Consider the following 24,710-nt stretch of genomic DNA (forward strand, 5'->3'; position numbering starts at 1 on the left):
GTTTCAGATGACAATACTTATCTATGACAATACTAACCCGAAACCCGAAGGAAGCAACCAAAATTAAAGTTATGTAAAAAAATATTGAATCACGCGGCTGCATTGTTTAAATTAAGAAACCAGCCACTTTTGGCAAAATAAAAGAATAAGAAAAAAGAAAAATAACCAAACCTCAACAAACAACTGAAACGGAAACGAGCTAGCAAATAGCAAAACAGCAAACGACCAACAACATGGCAGAATCAGAACAAGTCGGAAGACTGCCGGCGAATGAACAGATTGCTGATGAAATAGTAAATCATCAACACGACATAAATTTGTCCGATTTTGCTGTTAAGCGTGTTTTAAGTGTCAACCCACAACGTAAAACTATATTTTTGGAAGGCTGTTTTAAGGACAAGGAAGGTAAAGCAGTGTTGCTTTTAGAAAAGCAAGCGTTTGAAGAGAAATCTGTGGGCCATATAACGGCCAACGCAGAATTGTCTAAATTATTCGTCAACGATTGCTATGGAAGCTACGAGTGTTTTCCAGAAGCAAAGTTAAATGGTAAGAAATGTTATCTCTTCATTAAAAGGAGCTGTTGGAGTAGGTTAAGTTTAATTTTTTTAACATCTATTCTGGCTTGGTATTAGGCCTATTAGAATCGAGTTATAGACCTAAGCTAGGCCTATTTTAGGTAGAAGTAGGATAATAAAGCTGTGGTCCCGTGGCAAAACCTCAGATCTGGCTATGTCTTATTGATGTGTGTGCAATGACCTGCGGCAAATGAAGTTTTCAGCATCATTTTGGTGTATCCGCTTAAAACACTTCCCCCAGTTCTGCTTCAACTGGCATTGCGACTATAACTTACGCCTTATAAGCTATTGGTATGAACCTGGCAATAACTTAAGTAAAGCGCACGACTTATAAAGTTATAAAATCTATTGCTGACAGTTTTGCGGAAAAATACAGCCGCGTAGGTTATTACCGATAGCCTATTGTCACCTTATAGAGGACACATTAACGGACACGACAGTATCAATATCATGTACCTGGGGACTAAGTTAAGGGGGTTAAAGTCAGCAATAAGTAACTTACTTAGTGCGTGCGCCTTATAAAATCTATTGCTGGCCGTTTTGCGGAAAAATACGGCCGCGTATATTAGCCTATTAACCCTCCCGCGGTTTACCGTCGATGCATCGACGCGAGTTCGCGGCCGTAGACGGTTCACCGTCGATCGATCGACGGTAGGCAAGCTTTTAAAAATAGCGTCTAATCGGCGTTATAATTTGCTAAACTTCAACTTATATAGTATCGTTGTACTCTCCAAATTACAAGCTTTCCGCCGATGTCTGTCTTTAGACGCCTTGCTCTATGCAAACAACTTTGACTACGTTAAAAGTCTTTGTTGTTGTTTACGCCGATACGCTGTTGGTTATGTTTGTTTACATCTGTTCTTGGTGCTTCTGATGTGCAGACTATTTTATTATTGTGCATTTTAACTATTTTAAGATGGATAGTAGTGACATTCGACGTGCTTTAAGCGAAGTAAGTGACAACGATGATCCAGATGATCCTGAAATCGGAATTGACAGTGATTTTGATGCCGATATTCTCGACTACATTGAACCCGACTCTGACTCTGACCTTTTAGATTTCTCGAGTGGTAGTGACGATTTTTACAGCCCTCATACAAGTGAATTAGACACTTCAGAAGTAGAAGATTTCACTGTTGAACAACCGACAAATGAACCAGGTAGGCCTACCCCAGAACCTCAAATTGTTACTCGAGATCCATGGGTTAGGGTCTACCCTCCCGAACCAGAAATTGACATAAGAACTGAGTTTAGAGCAAGGCAAACAGGGCCTAAGGACTTACCTCCCAGAAATAGTCCTCCACTAGATTACCTTTCCCTATTTTTGACCGCTCCTTTTTGGCAAATTGTTAGCCAGAGAAACTAACTCTTATGCCGAAAGAGTTATCGCTGCAAAGCGTGATACCCTGAGCCCAAAATCACGTTTTAGAAAATGGACAAATGTCACTGTTATCGAATTGAAAAAATTCTTTGCAATTCTAATAAACATGGGCCTAACAGTGAAAAATAATGTCAGACACTACTGGGACACAAGGAGCTCACAATGCTGTCCATTTTATGGCAAGCAAATGACAGTGAACCGCTTTGCCCTGATAAGTTCTTTTTTGCACATGACCTCAGCTCGAGATGTTCCTAGAGACAACCCAAACTATGATCCGTGGTTGAAAGTGAGATGGCTCTTAGACCATGTAAATTCAAGATTCAAGAGACACTTTGTTGCTTCGCAAGATGTTTGTATAGACGAAAGTCTTATAGGTATGAAGAATCGCTGCGCCTTCATACAATACCTACCCAATAAGAAGCATAAGCAGTATGGTATAAAAAAGTTCGAAGTATGCGACAGTAATACAAGCTATGTATTACATATTGAAATATATAGTGGCAAAGACTACCTACCTGCAGATCCTGAAAATTCTGATGAACTGTTCACTGAACGAGTGGTGATGGAGATGATGACAAAAGGCAACCTATTGGACAAAGGTCACCATCTGTACACGGATAATTTCTATACTAAAATTCCGCTTGCTGAACGTTTGCTCGAACGTAGTACATTTATTACTGGTACTATAAATAAGAAATCCAAATTTTTGTCAAAAACGGTAAAGAAAACTAAACTTGGTGAGAGGGAAACTGTTTACTTTCGCAAGGGGAGATTGTTATTGGTCGGCTACAGACAAAAGACAACTCGGAAACCAGTCCTAGTCATCTCAACCGGTTATCATGCTGAAGACGGAATTGTAAGAAGCAAGAAGGGGTTAGTTGGAAGGAAGCCCTTGCTCATCCACAATTACAATCAAAATATGGGTGGAGTGGATGTGAGTGATAGGCTAAGTGTGTGTATGCCTTATCAATAAACCGACAAACCAGCAAATACTGGAAGAAGATATTCTTCAACTTGATCGATCTTGCCCTGTTCAATGCGTATGTATTATATAAGCTGAACAGTGACAAACCAAAGAGCAGGAGGGAGTTTCATATTTCTGTGTTGGAGTCTCTTGCAGATGCAGGAAATGAACAAGTTGTGCAGCCTGGACCTGGACCTGGAGGTGACAATCCCCACCGCCTTGAACACTTACCACGGAAACAAGAACGGAAGTGTGTATCATGTGGTAGAGGAAGGTCAAGCTTTTGGTGCCCTGGTTGCAATGCTGGCATCCACAGGGAGTGCTTCCACCAACTGCAACATTATTGGAGGCCCAAAAGAGGGGTGAAGAGAACTCTGGTTGCAGATGACCCCGACTCCGACTAAGCTCCTTGTGCGTAGTTGTGTTCTTTTTTGTATATATGACAGTGTACTTTTTTATTTTAGTGTGTAAAACTATATATTTTCTTTTTCCTCATAAACTTGTGAACAAAATGGCTATTTTGAATTTTTTATTGGTTGCAACCAGTTGTGATTTGTGGGGGAGCAAACTATGTCAGTGATTTTTTTATTTTTTATTTTTCTGCATCTACAGAGGATACACTCAACCAATCCAAGGTAAATAGGTTTATTTATTTTTTTTATTATAGATAATTTAATTTAGAGTAAAATGATATATAATATGTTATAGTTACTATGATTTTTATGTATGGCATGAATTTTTCTTTTAAAGTCCGCAAAACCGCCAAAAACTGGTGAACCCTGAGGGTCAAAATAGTGAACCGTGGGAGGGTTAACTTACCGAACAAGAGAGTATCAATCATAAGAATTTATATTTGCTTGGACCGAAGATGACCCAAAATGCTGTCGAAATGCTATAGGTCTCTAGGCCTATATAGCCTTTCGTGTAATAAAAGTGAACGCCACTTAGAATTTTTTTTGACTTCGGCTGTTTCTAATTACCTGTCTAGCATAAAAATGTCTTAAAACTAGCAAAAAATGGCGTTAAAAATTTGAGAACAGAAATTAGGAATGCTAATTTAATATTTATTTCATCATCCAAATTGCACTTTTGATTTAAAAAACCTAAATTAATAAATTTGTTTTAAAAACTGTAAAAATGGAAAAAAATTAATAGGGTTCTTTTTTTCCAATACTAGGATTAAATATTGGTAAATTTAGGCTATTATTTTAATTTTGAGAAACTCTTAGGAAACACGAATAAATTGATTATTTGTATAGATACATCCTATTTATTTCAAAATCGTTATTAAAGTAATGTTCAAAGTCCAAAACAATTCATTCAACTTTGATCCACAGTAAATTATAAGTAATAGTTAGTTTTTATAAAAATGATTTACACCATTCGATAGGAAATTAAATTTACTCGTTATTCATCGGTGAATAACACAGGTGTTTTAGTTTAGCGGCATATTTAATTTGAAAGAGCGGGCGTCGCGTTTTTCCCTATCTCTCCCATTTTATGCTGCGGCTTTTTGCCACTCTACTGCTCCGCGTGCCCCTATAGTGTTCTGCTAAAGCTAGCTTCACCGCAACATTTATATTCCTATTCGCGTGCCCTCTCCTTAATTTTTAATCCTCCTAGGTTCTATGATATTCATTAGCATTAAAAGGTTATAAGGTTTACCAACAGGGTGAGCACTGTCAAATCTTTTTGCATTTATGACAACAGCTAATTTGAACAAATCAGCAACATAAAGCTGTGATACACAAGTACTGACAAAGTAGGATTGTTTAGAGTTATGCTTATGTTGTTTATTTATTATTTATAAATAATTGGTGATATTGTGCGAATATATAGCATTTTTACTTTTTCCTATTGTTCAGGTGCAGTGGTAGAACATTATTATGGCTATGGTAGATGTGTTATACTATTAGCATACTGTAAATTTAAAGAACCAAATCTCAAAATGTGTCCTCTCCCATTGCAAACACAAAGCACAAGTATAATCTATACTTATAAAAGGCAAAGCCCTCACTGACTCACTGACACACTCATCACTAATTCTCCCACTTCCCATTTACCTAGGAGGCTGAAATTTGGTACACCGATTCTTTAGGCATTAAATAGGAAAACTAAGTTGTTTTTATTCTGATCGGACTCTCGGACTCCGCCTCAGTGGCTCTGGATTTTCCCATGTTAACCTTATGATTTTTCATATTTAAAAGGAATTAATGAATCTTATCAGCTGTTTCAATCAAACAAGATGGTTCTGTTCTATGATGTTTACAAGGATTAAAGTTACAAGGATTACCAACAGGGTGCAGCACTATAATTTTTTTTTTTAATTTATGACAACAGCTAATTTGCAACCAAAAGGTGAGTGAGCGTAGCGAACAAACTTCAACCTGAAGGCGAGTTAGCGTAGCGAACGAACTTCAACCTGAAGGCGAGTTAGCGTAGCGAACGAGCTTACCTGAAGGCAAGTGAGCGCAGCGAACGAGCTCCAACCTAAAGGTGAGTGAGCGTAGCAAACGAACTTCAACCAGGACGTGATTGAGCCATGCGAACGAGCTCATCTTGAAAATTAAGAAGTTAAACGGGGCAAGGCCCGCGGGTACAGCTAGTAGTGTAATAAGCATTTTATACTTATTCACCAATCCTGTACGAAGGACGGGTAATCTGCTAGTACCGTAATAGTTATTGAGGCAAAACTAGGGATTGTTAAAAGAATTTGTTGGATTTTTGTGTGCAGCAAATCGACTCCTTAATATTTATTTCCATAGACATATTAGGTATCAATTTAAAACTCCTATCCTCTAGATGTGCCTTTTGCGGGTTTGAATGATATCCTGTGAAAGGCCTTTGTATAGGCTTTTAAAATTTCATAGTTTGTGTTGAATTATGTTGTCAATCATCTGAACTTTTTCAAGTTTACATTTGTTTACATCAAAATAGATGGCCATGATAACATTTTGTTTACATCCATAATAAAATGGTGTTATCTGTAGTTTGTGATGTTTCAGTGAATTCAAGTAAAATGTTGTAACTGTTATTTGTATATAAAATGTAAAGAAGAAATTGATTTTTGTTAGATTTTGTGTTGTGGTAGGATTTTGTGTTTTCTTTGTTTTATTGATGTTTTAGGGAATTCATGTAAAATATTGTGATGTTATTTGTTGAACATGTAACCTAAAGAAGAAAATGACGTACATTAGATTTTGTGTTTTTATAGTGTGTTTCATTTATATTTTTAATTGTTCTAAGATAGGTACCTGGAAGAGATTGCGCACCCAATGCAAATAATAGGGATATGATGAAAAATAATCGTTTTCACTGTTATCAACTGTATATCAAATATATCACAAATTTTGAAGTCATAAAGTGACGCAGGTTGCTATAGTCCTCGCCACCCTAAGTTGAGGCAGCCCAAGGCCGCACGGCGTATATCTAGTGCGGCCTTTGGCTGCCTCAACTTAGGGTGGCGAGGACTATAGTATATAAACTAGGTGGCGTTTGCAGAAGCATCCACAAAATTGAGCGGAGTCATCAGGGGTTCATACTATATTGTTTTTGTCATACTGCAGTAAAAACAGTCGTTTTTAATGCATTCGTTGCGGGTATAAAGTAGCATTTTTACTCTTTAGGGAGTAAAGATCATTTTTAGCCTCTATGGAGTAAAAATCAGTTGTTGACAACTCAGTTGTAAATTTCTATTGTAAACGATTGCATGTATCGAAATATGTATCGATTTGTGCTTTGTAATCATTTTAACCTACAGTCTACAGTCTCTTCCCATAGCATTTTAGCATTGCAGATACATTAATCCATTCCCACACTCAACACTGCTCACCTTTACTACTTCCTTCATCACCCCCTACGTCGTGGACCTGTTTCCCTCTCTTCCCATAGCATTTTAGGATTGCAGATACATTAATGTAATTGCCAAAGGCAGTTCCCACACTCTGCACTGCAAGCCTTACTACTTCCTTCACCATTTCCTACGCCATAGACCTGTTTCCTTCCCTTCTCGTAGCATTTAAGTATTAGAATTGACTATATATTGGTATATTGACTATATAATGGTATTAGATACATTTATCTAACTGCCCAAACGGTTCCCCCACTCTCCACTGCCAGCCTTTAAAACTTCCTTCACCACTTCCTACGTCGTAGGGCCTGTTTCCTTCTCTTCTCTTAGCATTTTAGGATTGAAGATACATTAATCTAACTGCCACAGACGGTTCTCACATTATGCTCATACTTTACTACTTCCTACATCGTGGACCTGTTTTCATCACTTCCCATAGCATTTTAGTATTTTAGATACGTTAATATAATTGCCACAAACATTGCCCACACTTCACACCGCTAGCCTTTACTACTTCTTTCACCATTTTCTATGTCGTGGGCATGCTTCCATCCCTTCTCATAGCATTTCAGCATTGCAGATAAGTTAATCTAACTGCTACTAAGGGTTCCCAGTTCCCACACTCCACACTGCTCACCTTACTACTTCCTTCACCTCTTCTTACGTCGCGGGCCTGTTTCTCTCTATTCCCATAGAATTTTAAGATTGTAGATACCTTAATCTAATCGTCATAAACAGTTCCCACACTCCGAAAAGCTCGCCTTGACTACTTCCTTCACCACTTCCTACGTCTCGGACCTGTTTCCCTCCCTACCCTTAGCATTATTGGATTGCAAATACCTTAATCTATTGGTTATAAACATATCCCACACTCTGAACAACATTTCCTTTACTACTTCCTTCGCAACTTCCTACGTCACCGACCCGATTCCCTCCCTTTCCATAGCATTTTAGGATTGCATATACCTTAATCTAATCGGCATAAACAGTTCCCTCACTCCGGACAGCTTACATTTACTGCTTCCTTCACCACCTCCTACGTCACGGACCTGTTTCCCTCCCTTTCCATAGCATTTTAGGATTGCAGATACCTTAAACTAATCGTCATAAACAGTTGCCACACTCCGAAAAACTCGCCTTGACTACTTCCTCCGCCACTTCATACGTCGCGGACCTGTTTTCCTCCCTTCCCATAGCATTTTAGGTTTGTAGATACCTTAATCTAATCGTCATAAACAGTTTCCACACTCCGGACAGCTTGCCTTGACTACTTCCTTCACCACTTCCTACGTCGCAGACCCCTTTTCCTCCCTTCCCATAGCATTTTAGGTTTGCAAATACCTTAATCTAATGGTCATAAACAGATTCCATACCCCGAACAGCTCGCCTTTACTACTTCCTTCACCAATTCCTACGTCTCGGACCCCTTTTCCTCCATTTCCATAGAATTTTAGGAATGCCTTTAATATTACCTTTATCTAATCGTCATAAACAGTTTCCACACTCCGGACAGTTCGCGTTGACTACTTCCTTCACCACTTCATACGTCGCGGACCTGTTTTCCTCCCTTCCCATAGCATTTTAGGTTTGTAGATACCTTAAGCTATTGGTCATAAACAGATCCAACACTCCAGACAACTCGCCTTTATTACTTCCTTCACCACTTCCTACGTCACGGACCTGTTTTCTCCCTTCTCATAGCATTTTAAGTTTGTAGATACCTTAATCTAAGCGTCATAAACAGTTTCCACACTCCAGGCAGCTCGCCTTGACTACTTCATTCATCTCTTCCTACGTCGCGGACCTGTTTTCCACCCTTCCCATAGCATTTTAGGTTTGTAGATACCTTAAGCTATTGGTCATAAGCAGATCCAACACTCCAGACAACTCGCCTTTACTACTTCCTTCACCACTTCCTACGTCACGGACCTGTTTTCTCCCTTCTCTTAGCATTTTAAGTTTGTAGATACCTTAATCTAATCGTCATAAACAGTTTCCACACTCCGGGCAGCTCGCCTTGACTACTTCATTCATCTCTTCCTACGTCGCGGACCTGTTTTCCACCCTTCCCATAGCATTTTAGGAATGCAAATACCTTAATCTAATCGCCTTAAACAGTTTACACACTCCGGACAGCTCGCCTTGACTACTTCATTCATCACTTCCTACGTCGCGGACCTGTTTCCACCCTTCCCATAGCATTTTAGGATTGCAGGTACCTTAATCTAATCGTCATAAACAGTTTTCACACTCCGGACAGCTCGCCTTGACTACTTCATTCATCACTTCCTACGTCGCGGACCTGTTTTCCACCCTTCCCATAGCATTTTAGGATTGCAAATACCTTTATCTAAGGGTCATAAACAGATTCCATATCCCGAACAGCTCGCCTTTACTACTTCCTTCACCACTTCCTACGTCGCGAACCTGTTTCCTTACCTTCTAATAGCATTTTAGGATTGCAGATACCTTAATATAATCGTCATAAACAGTCCACACTCTCTACAGCTCGCCTTGACTATTTCCTTCACCAATTCCTACGTCGCGGACCCCTTTTCCTCCCTTCCAATAGAATTTTAGGAATGCCTTTAATATTACCTTTATCTAATCGTTATAAACAGTCCCCACACTCTGGACAGCTCGCCTTGACTACTTCCTTTACCACTTCCTACGTCGCGGACCAGTTTTCCTCCCTTCCTATAAAATTTTAGGAATGCAGATACCGGTACCTAAATCTAATCGTCATAAACAGTTTCCACACTCCATACTGCTCTCCTTTACTACTTCCTTCACCACTTCCTACGTCACGGACCTCAAGCTAGTGTCGTCATTTGATTATATTTATGATCCATACCGTTTCTGTTCTAATATCTGTGGGTTAATGCTATCAGCTATTTCTTTTCTACTGCATTCAAAAGTCAACAGCTGATCATATGTTTTTGTTTATGTGTCAAATACTGCTTCCATAAGGATTACATTGAAACTTTGAGACCCAGTGTGGCGGATTCCTGAGAGACCTTTTTAACGCCATATAGATGTTGGCACTCACCGATATGGTCTCTATCACCATGCAAAATTTGAAAACGATTGATTCATCCGTCTAGGAGGAGTTTGCGTATTACGAAATGCATAAGAGTCGACGTATAAGAGCTTCGCTCGCTTCGCTCGCTCCGCTCAATAAATATTTTATACTTAGTGTTTTAAAATGCTGCTGCACCTTTTTCATGTGGCGATCAAATAATCTCTTCACTATGACAAAATGTTTCAAAAACAGGCTAAATGTAATAAATGTCTCAAACCTCAAATTTAATAATTCTATGCTCAAGAAACAGTTTAAAAGCTAAATATGTAAAAATTTACAACTAATAAATATGATTCAACTGCCAGTTGGAGGGTTAAATTATTAAGCTATAGCCTAGTTAAGTTGATACAAAATCGCCAAAACTTAAAACACCACTATAAAGCAAAATAATTTTTCCATATAACTTAATAACTTAGGGTACGAATTTTGTTTTCAGGAATCAAGACCACTTTGATTTTCCCTGCCACAGACAAACACATAAAAAAGTTTGAGTCTCAGCCTATCCACATAATTGAGGAGACAAAGGATTATTATAAGAATATAACACTGCCACATCTCACACAAGACCAGTTTAACTTGCAGGTGAGCTTTGTATACCTACATAGGACCTACTTGATGCATTGCTGGCTAGTCTACTAGTGAATGTGGGACTTGTGTCTTATTGACCTTGATCAATTCTTGAAATCACCTATGGCTTTTAGATATTGTCTAACCTAGATATTCTGGTCATGACTGTATTGTTGAATAAGCTAAACTATACACTTGTTGAATGGTAGTTTGCCGAGAAGAGAAGATGGATGGTTCAGCATCTGAAATGTCGGCCTCAGTTTAGCTTATTCAATAACTTCGTCATCACCCAAAGACCTGGATTTGATCATCTACTGTGACCGTGAAAGCCGATAGGTTATTTGTTGCAGCATTCAGATATGTAAAGCCTAGATGATATAATAAGCCCAGTTGGGAGCCAACCTTAAACTATTTAAGCCCGTTAAGGAAAACATGTCTCCTAAGTTAGGATAGCATTCTTTTATCAGAGGACTTCTTTTCTCCCAAAGCTATATAAGTTTATCATGATTTGCTTAAATACTGTGTGGAAAATAGTAAGTCAATTCCAACACTACTCTCATAAAAATGTACTTGGTTATGAAATTGAACCAATCAATACTAAGGAGTAGGCCTTATGATCACCGGTTTGACTGTTCAATATCAATAGACAGTGCAACTTTCTTAATGTAGCCTATATTAATGGTCCAGTAAATAATTACAGTGGTAGTGTAAATGTATCTGAGTCTTATTGGAAAATGTATTCATTCCTCAGGAATAGCACCGACCCAACATGTATAAATGTCAAGAAGCAATTTTGTTTGTATATCAGATTAGCCTATTTATTTATGATTCTGTATACTGTATGATTATTTCAAGTCCCTTCAAAACTTTTCAAGAAATTTTTAAGAAACCAGTTCCAACACTGTTTAACTAAGCACAGACTTGTGTGTGTCCTCATTTTGTTTACGAGGGCAAAGTTTGGAGTAATATCTGGTCTGATCAACTCAATCAACAGATACAAACATTTTTATTGTCTTTGGGAATCTGTATTCAAGTGAATATTTAAGTAGGCCCTAACTTTGTATTGAACTAATATTTTTATTTTTAAATAGGTGCCTAAATATCTAGTCTATGATTACAGTGGGTCTACAACATTCTGGATGGTAGTGCTGAAGTTGATAGAGTGGTCCTTGAAGACAAGGATCCAAACACTGGTTTTGTCTTATTGCCAGACCTCAAGTGGGATGGGAAACAAGTAAGTAAACCCATAAAGATTGGTAGATTTCTGCAAGTAGTGTTGCTCTTTATCTTTACAAATTATTTATTTCCTATTATGTGATGGTTTTTTTTATTAGGTTACCAGACTAGGTACAGTCCAACTAATCTTACCTGTTTGGGAAAAGTCTTGTTCAAATTAACAAACACTTTTGCTTATAATAGACACAAAATGACTTTATGGGGCTTATCAAGTATCTGGAGTGTCAAGGATACAAGGTAAAAAATAAAACACATAATAACTGCATTGTATAATGTGAGGAAAATTAATAACTTAACATGGCATATGAGTAGTTTTAATCGTACCTTCTTCCCTAGCCCTGTACAGATTAGGCGGACTGCGACCTAATATGATTTTATATCCAGTAAGAACGTCCTTCCACTCTTAAAGTCAACCACTTGAAACAAGAGAGATTAAAGGAGTGAGATAAATTATGTCGTTGTTTTTCATGAGCAAAAACTGCCATAGTACGCTTCTGGTAGGCTATTTACATTTTTTGAAAATAGTTACCAAAACTATAAATAAAGTTTGAACTAAGTTTTAATTAGGTTAGTTTTAATTTATCGACACAACATAGAACACACAATTAACCAAAAAACTTGAAAGCTTTGGCTAGTCTTTGCCTAATATTTTAAAATTGTAACGCATGTCCTAACTTATTTGGGTCATCTAAACAAGTTAACTGACAAATATGTGTTTTTTTACCATAGACCGACAGTTTGTACCTGTTGGCAATAGTTCGACCACGGGGTATTCTCAGTCTTAGAGACCTCCGCAATGAACATCTCCCTCTCCTTATAAATATCAGGGATAAGTGTTTGGTGAGTTTTTGAATTATTGGTGCTTTTAGGAATAAATTAATTTTAAGTCTGTAGCAATAGTTAGTGAGTGAGTTTGAATGTAGAAGGAAATAAATTTTTTATGAAAACATTGTACAGTAGGCCCCCTCTTAACCGACTATACTGGGGCCGGACCTATGTCGGATAACTCAAAAAGCAAAAGGTCGGTTAAAACAGACAATCCTTAAAAACATAACAAAATGCTATTCATTTGGATTTATTTAATCATTATTTTAAAATCGTACTTGCATTATTTATAAAATAAAATACACTTACTTACCTATCTCCTGTTTTCGTATTAATGGAAAAGTCACAAATAATCACAAAACACGGTTAAGTCAAATACTTTCAGAGTCAATAAACATTCTTATTTTAATAACTATAGTACTGTATTAATGGCGTTTTCAAAATCTATCATAATACAGTACAGAACTTTTTGTTGAAATTAAAGATACAAACAACTATTTTGTTACAAGACAGGATGTTTATTTATAGCCTCTCACTGAAGGCTCGTTCTTTGTACGGCTACCATCTCGCTGTTATCCTTTTTTTTACTTGGTTCAATGCGCTAAGTTTCTGTTCTAGAGTAACAACAATCTGTTTTCGTTTCACCGATGCTATTTTGTTTTGGAAATCGTAATTTAAAGTGAACTGTATTTATGATAAAAATACTGTGTTTTAAAACATCCATTTTTACAGTGTTATTAAAACTTGAGTACAATCCAATTATTAAATAAACAATAAATTAAACTGCTAGACACACACTTTACAATTTTATAAATTTGCCTCAATGATAACAAATGAGATATGCTAGCACTACCAGCGATGATGACAAACTAGCAATATTTTTTGGGATGAATATAAAATAACTTATTCTTATTCACATCCTGGGGAGATAAGTCTGGTTCCCATCGCCGAGCGTGGGAGCAGAAATTCTGAGATTCTTAGAAAGCGGTGGTTAAACCCAAACTGATCCCATGCAAGGTCGGTTAAAACAAACTGTAATAGGAAGATATTTATTTAAAATCAGTACCACACAAATGTCTGTTGGGTTTTATATTACCGTACCGGTTTTAACTAAGTTATTGTTCTTTATACAATATTTGAACATAGGCCTACTGTATTTATTATGTGTAAACTATTTATAATGCATGATTTGTACTGACATGTCACATATTCATTGCTGATATTCAGCCACTGTATTGTGAATTTTTAAGATGAATAAATTGAATTGAATTAATATTTTAGGCTACAATTGAGGGCGGATAATCCGATTATCGTTTAAATGTGAGATTGGTTAAGAGGGGGTCTATTGTAAGCCTAAATAAAACTGGCAATTCAAATACATTTAATCTGTATTGCCATAAATGCAATGTAATTTCAGTAGATTAGGCCTACACCCAAGAAAACTTAAAACTTCCATTGAAGGAGTTAAGTTACACAGTTAAGGAAAACAATTAAATAACTACCTAAACCGCATCAGATTCTACACTTTTGCTTTGGCTCAGGTTAATGTTAATATGTATGGTGTTAGTACAGCAACCAACCAAAAAATTGACAATTGAAGTAACTAGAATTGTGACAGACAGATAATGCAGCAAATGTGGGTACTTGAGTGATGTGAACAATTCTTTTTGCACTTTTAAATGAGTGACTGAAGTTTTTAAACAGACTAGCGAAATATATAAATGAACAAATTCAAATTTATTTTGCTATGGCTAAGTCAAGCAATGCCAGAATATTTTTTAGAAAACTACAAAATAAGGTCAACTTATAAAATATGATCAAATGATTTAAAAGGAAATGTTGATTATATGTGAGTACTTCCTTTACTTGCCCTTCGAGTTTTGTCAAGTAAACTCATAGAAAATTATTGCAAGAGTTTTTTTTTTTTTTTTTTTAACTCATGTAAAATTGTGTCGATTGCTTGATTTTGAGCACCAGGTTCATTAGTTTATTTTAAAAGTAATAATTTTTCATATCTAATCATATCGTTAATGTATATGGTTTAAACAGTTATTACATACACATTAGTGTGGTAAACAACAGCTTGGGAAAACCCTGTTAAGCGAATTTCCCATATATGGAATAAGCTATTACCGTAGTACTCATTGTAAGACCTGGACCCAGGACCGATTTACTTTTTTGTATTGAGTTCCCTAGAGGCCAAAAACACCATCCGTTCAAGTTCATATATATGTGTTTGTGTGTGTCGTTAGCACGATAACTTGAGCAAAAATGATCCGATTTTGATGAAATTTGGTATAAACGTGTAAACCTACATGATTTATTCGAAGGAGTTTGCGAACCAGCATGATCGGACTATGGGAACAGGGGTTTATGGGGGGTTTTATGGGGTAAAAATTGGGTTTTACCATTTTTTACCCAAAAAACATAAAATTTAGCAATTTCTTTCCAACCCATTTTGTAGAGCTTAAAAAAAAAAAAATGTATTGAAGTGTTATTATGCGCCTAATGGTTACAGAGAAAATTCCAAAAAATTGTTAATTTAAAATTCCCATGTTAGGCTATTCTTGTGGAGAATAAGTAAACTGTTGTAGTTTGCTTGTTTATGAACATATTTTGATCAAATTTGGAAAATGCATTTATTACTAAACTATTAACATTTTACAAAAAAAAAAATAAATAAATAAATAAATAAAAAGAGCACTTATCCTACCTGTTGCAGCAAACCTAAGTACTAATTATTTTTAAATAGGGAATAAATGTGATATTTTTAAGGAGACATTGATGATTGATAATTTTAATTTATGAGCCAGAATAAACTATCCAGTATCCACATAATTGTATACATGTAAACTTTAGACCTTCTTGAAAAAAAACCGAATTGTTTCTGTTTCAGGCAGTGATTCTTGAGCGGTACGGTGTCCCCAAATCACAGCTGAGGGTGTTTTTGCACTACCAACCCTCATTTTATCATCTGCATATTCACTTTACATACCTCCAGTTTGAAGCTCCAGGTAATGTACGGTAATATATCTCAAGATGTGTTGAAGCTGTTGTGAATATTGAAATAACTCAAACTCAATATTTGAGAAAAACTCTGTTTAATTAGCTTTTAAACTTGTGTGAAAATACATTCGGCACTCAATAATCCGACACAGTTGCAATGTGAAGTGGCACTAAGTCATCGGCTCATCTGCAGTCTTTACAGAACCGCAATTTTATTTTTGCTGTTCCAGGTACATTTTATTTACCTATTACAAGATGTTATTACATCATAAATGGTCAGGATGTTTTGTCAATACAGTATTATTAATACTTAAAAAAAGCTAAATAGTAATACAGTATTCAAAAGCAAATAATTTATATATTTTTCAACCCTACCTACCAAAACACCAAAACCTACTATTACCTATTATGTATCGGTTCCACTAAAGATTCTTTCAAAGAATTACAGTATCAACTGTTTGCGATAGCAGTTTCCTAAAGCCCCGTTTCCATCAAACATTTTGTACCAGCAATGTTGGGAGCTGTTCAAGTTGATTTGAGCACAGCTCCCAACAATGTTGGCGCTCTGTTTCCATTCCAGCAGTACGCGCCAACATTTCGCCTCAACATTTCCCGCCAACCCCTCCTCCTACTGCGAGCACATTTCACTACCATCCACACCCACACACCTACCTACACCAGTGCACCTTCATCATGGAGAGCGAAGAGACTGCTGCTGCTGCTTTCGTCGTAATGGCTGGTGCATATCACCAATTATTAGTTTAAAACGCAGAAAGCGACCGCGATGGTAGGTTAGGAGTTTTTTTTTGGCTAAAAGGGCCGTTGAAGGTGCCTACAACTCCCTTATGAGGGATTTAAGACTTCGAGCAGGATTCCAAAATTTTGTACGAATGACGGCAACTGACTTTGAAGAATTACTACACTTGGTGGCTCCTCTAATCGCTAAACATGGTGCGCGCAGTCCCATACCAGCTGGCGAAATGTTAGCAGCTACATTAAGATACTTGGATAGCATCACTCCTTTTATTAGAGTTTTTGTGCTTGCTGTTAGACACATCCCACAACACTGTCTCACTTTCATACAAAGATATCAACTTTAACACTTCGTCTTTTCCCCAATCTTGACTTGACATCGCCATGGCCTCACTATACCGTCCAAAAGCCCAACACAACAAGATACACCGACACGACACAAGAATGTTTACACCATAAACAAAATCACGTGGTGTTGTTGGTGTTTAACCCGTCTGCTAGGCTAGAGGTGCAATGGTGCTGCGGTGGATGTGCGGCGCGGTGTCTGCTGGAACTACTCACAGAGCAAGTGCGCATCAGCGAACACAGAATAAAAATAATTCTGTGATAAGAATAAATAAATTTTTATTCTGTGTTCGCTGGTGCGCATGCGCGAGTTCTGCTCACAGCAATGTTGGCAGGTGTACACCGTTTCCGATACCTTTTGAGCACAGCTCACAACAATGTTGTCAGCTGCAACGGCTGCCAACACTTTTTGTTGGCCAACACTGCTCAAAACATTATGCTAGTGTTTCCATTCAACATTTTACTCCAACTTTGTTGTGAGTTTAGCTGACAACAATGTTTTGAGCAGAAAATGTTTGATGGAAACGGGGCTTAATAGATGACATGGAAGCGAATTAACCCTTTTAACCCCAGCTACTTTTTTAATAGAGTAGCCAAGATGCCCAAGGGAAAATATATGCGGAACGCTGAATTTTACTTAAAATGCTATAACTTTTTTATTTATTACTGTAATTGAATATATTTTTTTTTAATTTGATTCCCAAAAATTCCTCTACTTAATATATGTAACAACAAAAAAAACATAATTTTAAAAAATAAAAAAAATTAGTCAGTTTACTAATTTTTATTTATTTTTGTTTTTATTTTTTGAAAGTAGACCAAGATAACACAAAATAAAAGTCTTCCCATCACCACAATATTGTTGTCATCTGATAGCAAATTTATTTCTCTACATAGAAAATAAATATTATCAACATACCTTGGAAAATAATGAAGAACAATTCGTTCAAAGAAAATGCTGCACTTCCGCGGCTTTCCAACAAATATCACAAAATGTTCTCTATCAATGACATATTGCAAACAAGACATCTTTACTCCCAAAAATTGTTTTCACTGTCACTACACACACTATTTATGCACTTACACTATTTTATACACTTATAAAAGTTCAATATTTACTATATACAACAATAAAAAAAATAAAAAAGTTAGCATTTGTGTTGATTGAAACAGACGGCATGCACGCCTTTTTTACATCTTATGCAGACTGTCCTGCTTTTTTTCCTAGTGCCACCAGCTGCTGTGCTTACTTTGCTGCAAACACTACAATTCCTTTCTTTTCTATCTGGTAAATATTCCATTCCAAAATGGTTCTGCATACCATCATCGCCACCAGCGCCAGCCATATTGGGCGGTCGAGCTTTGCTGTTCAACCATTCACGAGCCAACTCCTCAACAATTTCAATAGTGAACTGCAGTCTTGTAAGCTGTTTTCCAGTACAATTTTCTTTGTATATAATGTAGGCATTTAGTACCATCCTGGCAAATATATTGAAAACTACCTTTTTCCAATATTTTACAGTTCTTCTCTCATCCAGGTAGCAATACAGCATCTGATCTGATGAGTCAACGCCTCCCATGTACATATTATAGGTGTTGATAAGTTCTGGTTTTGTTTTTATAACATTTTCATTGCCTCTTCTCTTCACTTTTTCGACAGATTTTGCAGTTCCCTTAGTTGACAACAAAATCACTGGTTTTTTCTGGCTCTTCTTTTCACGGTAGGATAAAAATAAATTAGGCCCATTTCGCACATACTTCTTTTCCCCTACATCTAGGTTTTCTTTGATTTCTTCTGGAATCCCTTTTCTGTTTCTTCGCACTGTGCCAGTCAAGAAGGTACATTTACTGTACAGATATTCAGCTAACGGTAGACTCACAAAAAAATTATCCAGGAATATGTGGTAACCTTTATTCAAATACTGACAAATCAAAAGTAAATTTTTCACAACTTTGTAAGCCAGACCATGTTCTTTTTTTCCATCATTACTTTTAGAACCTTTATAACAATCAAAGGCTAAGTAGTACTTTGTCACAGAATCACATAACATCCACAATTTTATCCCCCATTTATGGTGGTGTTTGTTGGGTAAGTACTGTAGGATTTTTGAATGACTTTTTGTGCCTACAAGGCTTTCATCTACAGAAAGTTCACGATGCGGTGTGTAGTAGGTTCGAAATACACGATTTGCATGCTCCATTACTGGTAAAAATTTACCACAGGGATTGTAATTTGGTTCGTTAGGCTTCGGAAGAGTTCTATTATCGGCAACATGGAAGAACTGCAAAAGGCTTTCAAAGCGGTTCCGGCTAAACATTTCACGGAACCAAGGGGTTGCTTGAGACGTACATGTGGACCAATAACTCCTTATTGTTGGTTTTCTGATAATGCCCATGTTCAAAATAACTGCTATGAACCCTTTCATTTCGGTCAGATTTACTGGCTTCCAGTTACGAGCACTCGAGTGAGGCGACATGTTGGCTAGTGAATTTATGTACTGATTTGCGTACTGATTTGTCCGCAGCACAAATGTGCTCAGCAGTCCAACAGTGAAAAATAAATTGAAATATTCAATAGGCTTGGCGTCTGAATTTGGTACATGTTTTGGACCAGGGATCTCATTGTACGTAAAGTTGTGGTCGTAACCAGGATCGTTATCGTCATCAACCTGAGTCCATTTTATCACATTTTCAGTGGGCTCAGGCTCTAGAGGATTCTCATTTGGGGGAATTCCATTTTCTATGAGTTGTTCTGGTATGTTGTGATCAAATAGGCCTTGTATGACATCATTTATAATGCGATCAACATTTTCTAGGCCTAGGCCTACATCATTTGTTACACTAGGTATAGGCCTCTGACTTTCAATCTGGGGAGGTTCGATATTGTTTGAATTATTGACTAAATTATTGTCAGCTGATGGGCCTATGGATTCCGAAAGATTTTCATTTGGCCCTGATAAACCTTGACCTAGGCCTTCATGACCAAGAACTGTATTTTCATTTGAGGCCTGGTCCTCGTCAACATTTGTATCATTTACATTTTGAGACTGTAAAACCTCATCTATAACTATATTTTTGTTGTGTTCAACAACTGAGGTCAGTTTCATAAACCTAGGCCTACCTAGAGTCTTGCCCTTTGATGTTGATTGGACTTCGTCTTCTGAAGATTCTTCAGACATAACTGTGGATGGATCGAAGTCTGGATCTTCATCCGTATCATCCCCAAAAATATCCTCACTATCACTGTGAGTTTCATTTTCGGAAGAACTTGATTCATTATCAGAATCGGAACTTTCAATATTGTCAACAAAAGAATCACTCAACTCATCATCATTTACTTCGACGTTTTCCACCCCACGAAGATTCCTGAGCAGCGAATTTTCACTAACAGGAGATTTCTCTCTTTTTCTTTTGTTCATTTTCAAAAGATTAACACTAAATTTCGCGAAATGAAACACGAAATAAAGTTGGAAACATTCACTGAGGTTACGCGATACAGACGACAACGTAAACAAACAGATAAACAGAACCTAGCGCCGGCCGGCAATACGACAGCTGACGACAGCCAATAGCGACAGTACACAGAGTACGAAAATCTTGTGAAACCACGACAAACTACACTTCTATGTGTAGTCCAATTCGTCGAAAGGCGTTACCCCGAATTCGAAGGCGTTTGGATTGCTAGGTGGTCAGTAAATGATGAAATAACAGACGTCCGATATATCGGACGTCGGGGATTTTCGCAAAACACCTTACGTCCGATATATCGGACGCTGGGGTTAAAAGGGTTAAAGAAAAACTTTCCCCAGAACAATTTCTCATAGACAAGACTCTGAAACTCAATCATCAGTTTATCACTCATATTTTTTTCTTTTAGTGTCATTACGGAATTATTTCCCCAAAGAAGTCCATGTTAAACCAGCTAGTGGCTTTTCAAGTTTTAACATTTTAGGACCTGTATATTATAGAAGCAGTATTTTAGGTATTCATTCAACAACTTGTTCATTTTCAGGGATCAAAAACTCTTTGATGTACCAAATGATTTGTTTTTAAGCTCTTTAAAAAGGTCTAGATAGAAATGGGGAATTTTTTGTTTTGAAGGCCAAAGATGAGAAAAACCAATTTTTACCCTATAAAACCCCGTTCCCACGGTCCGATCATGCTGGTTTGCGAATTCATTCAAGTTTATCCTGCCTTACACCTTTAAACCAAATTTCATAAAAATCGGACAAAAATTACTCAAGTTATCGCGCTCATGGATGTTTATATATATATATATATATATATATATACAGTATATAAATCTATAATATACATACATTTATAAAAATTCGAACAAATGGTGTTTTTGGCCTCTGGGGACATCAAAATGGAAAAAGTAAATCGGTTCCGGGCCTAAGTCTTACCATGCCACCTACGTACACGGTAATACCTACTTCCCCATCAGGAAATTCGCTAAAAAAACATCGCCAATCCAAAATATGTGAACAAAAATGTGAAGGTGCCTGACCAAAACATTTTATGAATTAATTTTTAAGTGGAAATTGAGTGTTATATTTTAAAATTATTTTGTTTTGCATTTGAATATTACCTACTATTTAGTTTTAAGTAGTATAATACTTTGAGAAACTTCCTGTCAATTTATGATGTAATGCCATTCTGTTTATCAATAAACAAGAAAGCACCCCTTAAACCCTAGATGTCATAATTAAGAAAATGGGATTGTCTAGCTTTAAATACTTAGTTGGTCAGTTGTGACAAATCAATGTCAGGTGTGATTTCACTACTGTGGTGGGAAGTGCAGCTGCTTCACTTGGAAGCTTTTTAACAAATAGCTTTCACAGACACTTTAAGGAAGAAAATCATGGTTACAATGTACAGCTATTTTTTAGAGCTGTAAAAGAAAGTACAGTATTGGTATAATTACAATGAACATTTCTTTTGGTATTGTACATTCTTTTTTTATCATTCTTGCCTAAACTTACTATTTTGAACTCCTAATAGACAGAGAGAACAAGTTTTATAAGTTAAACTTTTCGCAGCTCAGAACTTGTTTCCATTTCCTCGGTAATCCGACTTCATCTTGGTCCTGTTCATGTCAGATTATCAAGTGTCTATATTATGTAATAAACATGTATTTTAAGGAATCGGAATGACAACCTGGCTTCAAGGGTTTACTACAGGTTTATTATTATTTTGATTGGTGTTCACTTTTTACTTTCTCCCCCTATAATGTATATGGAGAAAGTATTGTTTTCGTCAAAATTCTCGAGTTTGAGTTTTGAGTGGATATATTCGTTTTGGATCCCCCTGGACCCAAAAAAGTGGTTTTTGAAGTGATATCTGTGTGTGTGAGTGTCTGGATGTGTACAGAGCTAGGGACTACACCTGTGGTCCGATTTTGATGAAATTTGGTATGTAGGTTCTAATCCATGCAGTATCTCCAGGAGTTTTTTTCATTTTTTTGAAATTTTGATTTTTAATGGGAATTTTCTCATAAAAATCCATAAAAAACCGGAAAAATCGGATTTTCTCAAAAATGGCCCAAACGATTTTGATAAAAATTTAGTATGTTGTAGCTCTTTAAATTCCAAACAAAATGGTACAAATCCCATTTCTGTAAAAATTACGGTTCAAAAGTTATTGTAAATTATGTTATTTTCCCATAAAAACCCCATAAAATAACGGAAAAATCCAATTTTCCCAAAAATGGCCCGAACAATTTTGATAAAAATTCAGTATGTTATAGCACAGAAAACATACTACGTTATAGTCCTTTAAATTCTGAACAAAATTGTACAAATCCCATTTCCGTATATTTACTCTCACCGCTTACACATGATAAAGGTTGTTGACAAAATTATGGGAAAAAGTATGTGTCAGAATGCTGATACCGTTTATTTATTCTTACCAAGGCTCAGTTAACAGGTAGGCTGCTTCTAAATTAAAATTTTAAACATCCCTTATTTTTTTAATGTTGGGAAATAGTTGTTTTGCAAGAGTTTATTGATACAAATGAGATGAATTAGTTTACATTTGCAGTTGTTTATCATTCAATCGTTCAAAATAATATAACACTTTCAGGTATTCATGCTGAAAAATCTCACCTTTTGAGCACTGTCATAAACAATATTCAATTGATACCAGATTACTACCAAGAAGCAACCTTGACATTTGCTGTCAGGGAATCTGACAATCTTTTTACATCCTACGAAAACAAAGGTAGGTTTACATCAGGTTTTGACAAAAAATATTCATAATAATGTAGAAAAAAAAAATCAAATAGAATAATGAAATTATTTATTTTGTTTTATTGTTAAAGTGTAATGTTTAGGGTAAATTAATAAGTCAATCTAGTTACTAATATCATCACTTTACATCAATATATCTATGTTTATAATTAATTAATTTGAGCTTTTGTAATATTGCTTTCATGAAAATAAACACATTCTAATTCTCAATACAAACATAATAGCAAAATATGAATAGATGTATGTAATACAAACCTTCATTCTGATAAAAATTGTGTCAGTTTTTACTAAACTAAAATCTTGAAACCTCTTGTGGTACCGGTAATTAAAACATTGTAATTATAAGATCACTCATTATGCCCAATTTAAAAAAAACACAATAAAAACTACTACCATAACTTTTTGGCAATGGCAGGCAAGTGCCATTAGGAGGGGGGAACCACATGTAAGGCATTGGTTATTCTATGGATAAATATGAGATTAATTTATCAATATTTTCTAATCCAACAAAATTGGGTCACTAAATCGCTTCAGTGTAATGAACTTAAATTAAACCGAATTACTTAAATTATGCTACAAAATTTATGTTGCAGGCATTGTAAAAAGATGTCCGCCTAAAGAAGAAAATGAAACCCAAAATAGTAATTGAAGTTCGCCCACGTCTTCAAAGCTGCCAGGTTTTCTACCGAGCGGAAACTGGTCAAAATGAAGATTTTACAGTTCATATTCAAAATTCCTCCATAACATTTCAAAGTGAACTTAAAGAAGAAGTTTTTGAATTTGATGATCTGAAACTAAAAAGTCAGTTACTACATTCCTTAAAGCCTGATGTTGAATGTATTATTTCATGTAGGATTCCAATTTTAGCATCTGTAAAAGAAATTGACAGTCAAGTAGATTCAAATAAATACATTCCTGATGTTGAAAAAGGAAAACCGGTTCAACTAGTTTGTAGGTGTTGCCATTCAGAATTGTTGAAGGAGAAAACTTGTTTCACCAGAATTTTACCTCTGCCTTCTGCTGAAGTTACAGCAGGGGATCTTTTCTGCCACGGATGTTGTGACGAAGAATTCGAAAGTAAACACAACACTAATCCTAAACCATTTGACCTGCTGTTTGGTAATTATTTTTTTAAGTTCAACAAAAACTTGCTAAGTGATACAAAAACATTCCTAGTGAACGACATAAGTTATTGCCAACATTGTAGAACCTGGCTGGGATCACAAGATAGTGTGATTCAATCTGTGAAAATGTGGAACTGTACTGTGGCTTTTGATGTTTCCCTCAACAAGTTAGTAACTGCAAAGGGCGATTTTATTGCTGTTGTTAAAAACATAATTGAGGACTCTGAAGGTACCATGTGTAAAATTGTTGTAAGTTGTAAATATGAACCCAATAGGAAAGAATATTTGCTTTTATGGATTATGGACAAAGATTTACCTTTGTTAGTTAGTTGTGAAAGTTCAAAGAAGCTGGTGACCAAAAATGTTATCAAGCTGCTGTATTGTCATGAGACATCTCATTCGTCTGTAGTTTCTCAGTGGGAAAAAGACATGAACACCCATTGTGTAGATGTCGCAGAAGTGATGTTCTCTGAAGGAATTGAGTATCTAACTCAAAGCAATGCCTTGTTCCCAACAATATTCAGGCAAGGTAACAACATGAATGTTGGGTATTTAGGTTTTTGATTTTGAAAATTGTTATATTTGTTTCTTTTGTATTAATTGGAATAAAAAAATTATCCAAAGTCCAAAGCGCAATTTTGTTCCACTTACTCATTGGTTCAATAATTTTAGAAAAGTATTTTTTTGAAGATTTCTATTGAAGCTAATTAGACAGATCTCTTTAATCTTATTTTTTTCAGAGAGCAGCTAA

At 36.2% G+C, this 24,710-nt stretch overlaps 1 protein-coding gene across 1 annotated transcript; it reads left to right on the top strand.

Moving 5' to 3' along the window:
- Positions 1-223: 223 nt before the first annotated feature.
- On the top strand, positions 224-24,590 carry LOC129001273 (m7GpppX diphosphatase-like). Its single transcript, XM_054428516.1, has 7 exons — positions 224-546; positions 10,289-10,434; positions 11,540-11,653; positions 12,385-12,495; positions 15,377-15,494; positions 22,669-22,806; positions 23,429-24,590. Exons 1-7 carry the CDS (start codon positions 234-236, stop codon positions 23,482-23,484), a joined length of 996 nt encoding a protein of 331 aa, XP_054284491.1. The 5' UTR covers positions 224-233; the 3' UTR covers positions 23,485-24,590.
- The last annotated feature ends 120 nt before the right edge of the window (positions 24,591-24,710 follow it).

This window comes from Macrosteles quadrilineatus, unplaced genomic scaffold (genome assembly GCF_028750875.1).
Source record: "Macrosteles quadrilineatus isolate MER2022 unplaced genomic scaffold, UCM_ALF_1.0 Scaffold_8__2_contigs__length_117827958, whole genome shotgun sequence".
Lineage (NCBI taxonomy): Eukaryota > Metazoa > Arthropoda > Insecta > Hemiptera > Cicadellidae > Macrosteles > Macrosteles quadrilineatus.

What these genes read in the sequence shown, in the direction of transcription:
- LOC129001273 (XM_054428516.1), top strand. Translation starts at nt 234, where the DNA reads ATGGCAGAATCAGAACAAGTCGGAAGACTGCCGGCGAATGAACAGATT. An exon ending in AAGACCAGTTTAACTTGCAG is followed by an intron (nt 10,435 to 11,539) that starts GTGAGCTTTGTA and finishes CTATGATTACAG; the next exon opens with TGGGTCTACAACATTCTGGA. An exon ending in CCTCCAGTTTGAAGCTCCAG is followed by an intron (nt 15,495 to 22,668) that starts GTAATGTACGGT and finishes TAACACTTTCAG; the next exon opens with GTATTCATGCTGAAAAATCT.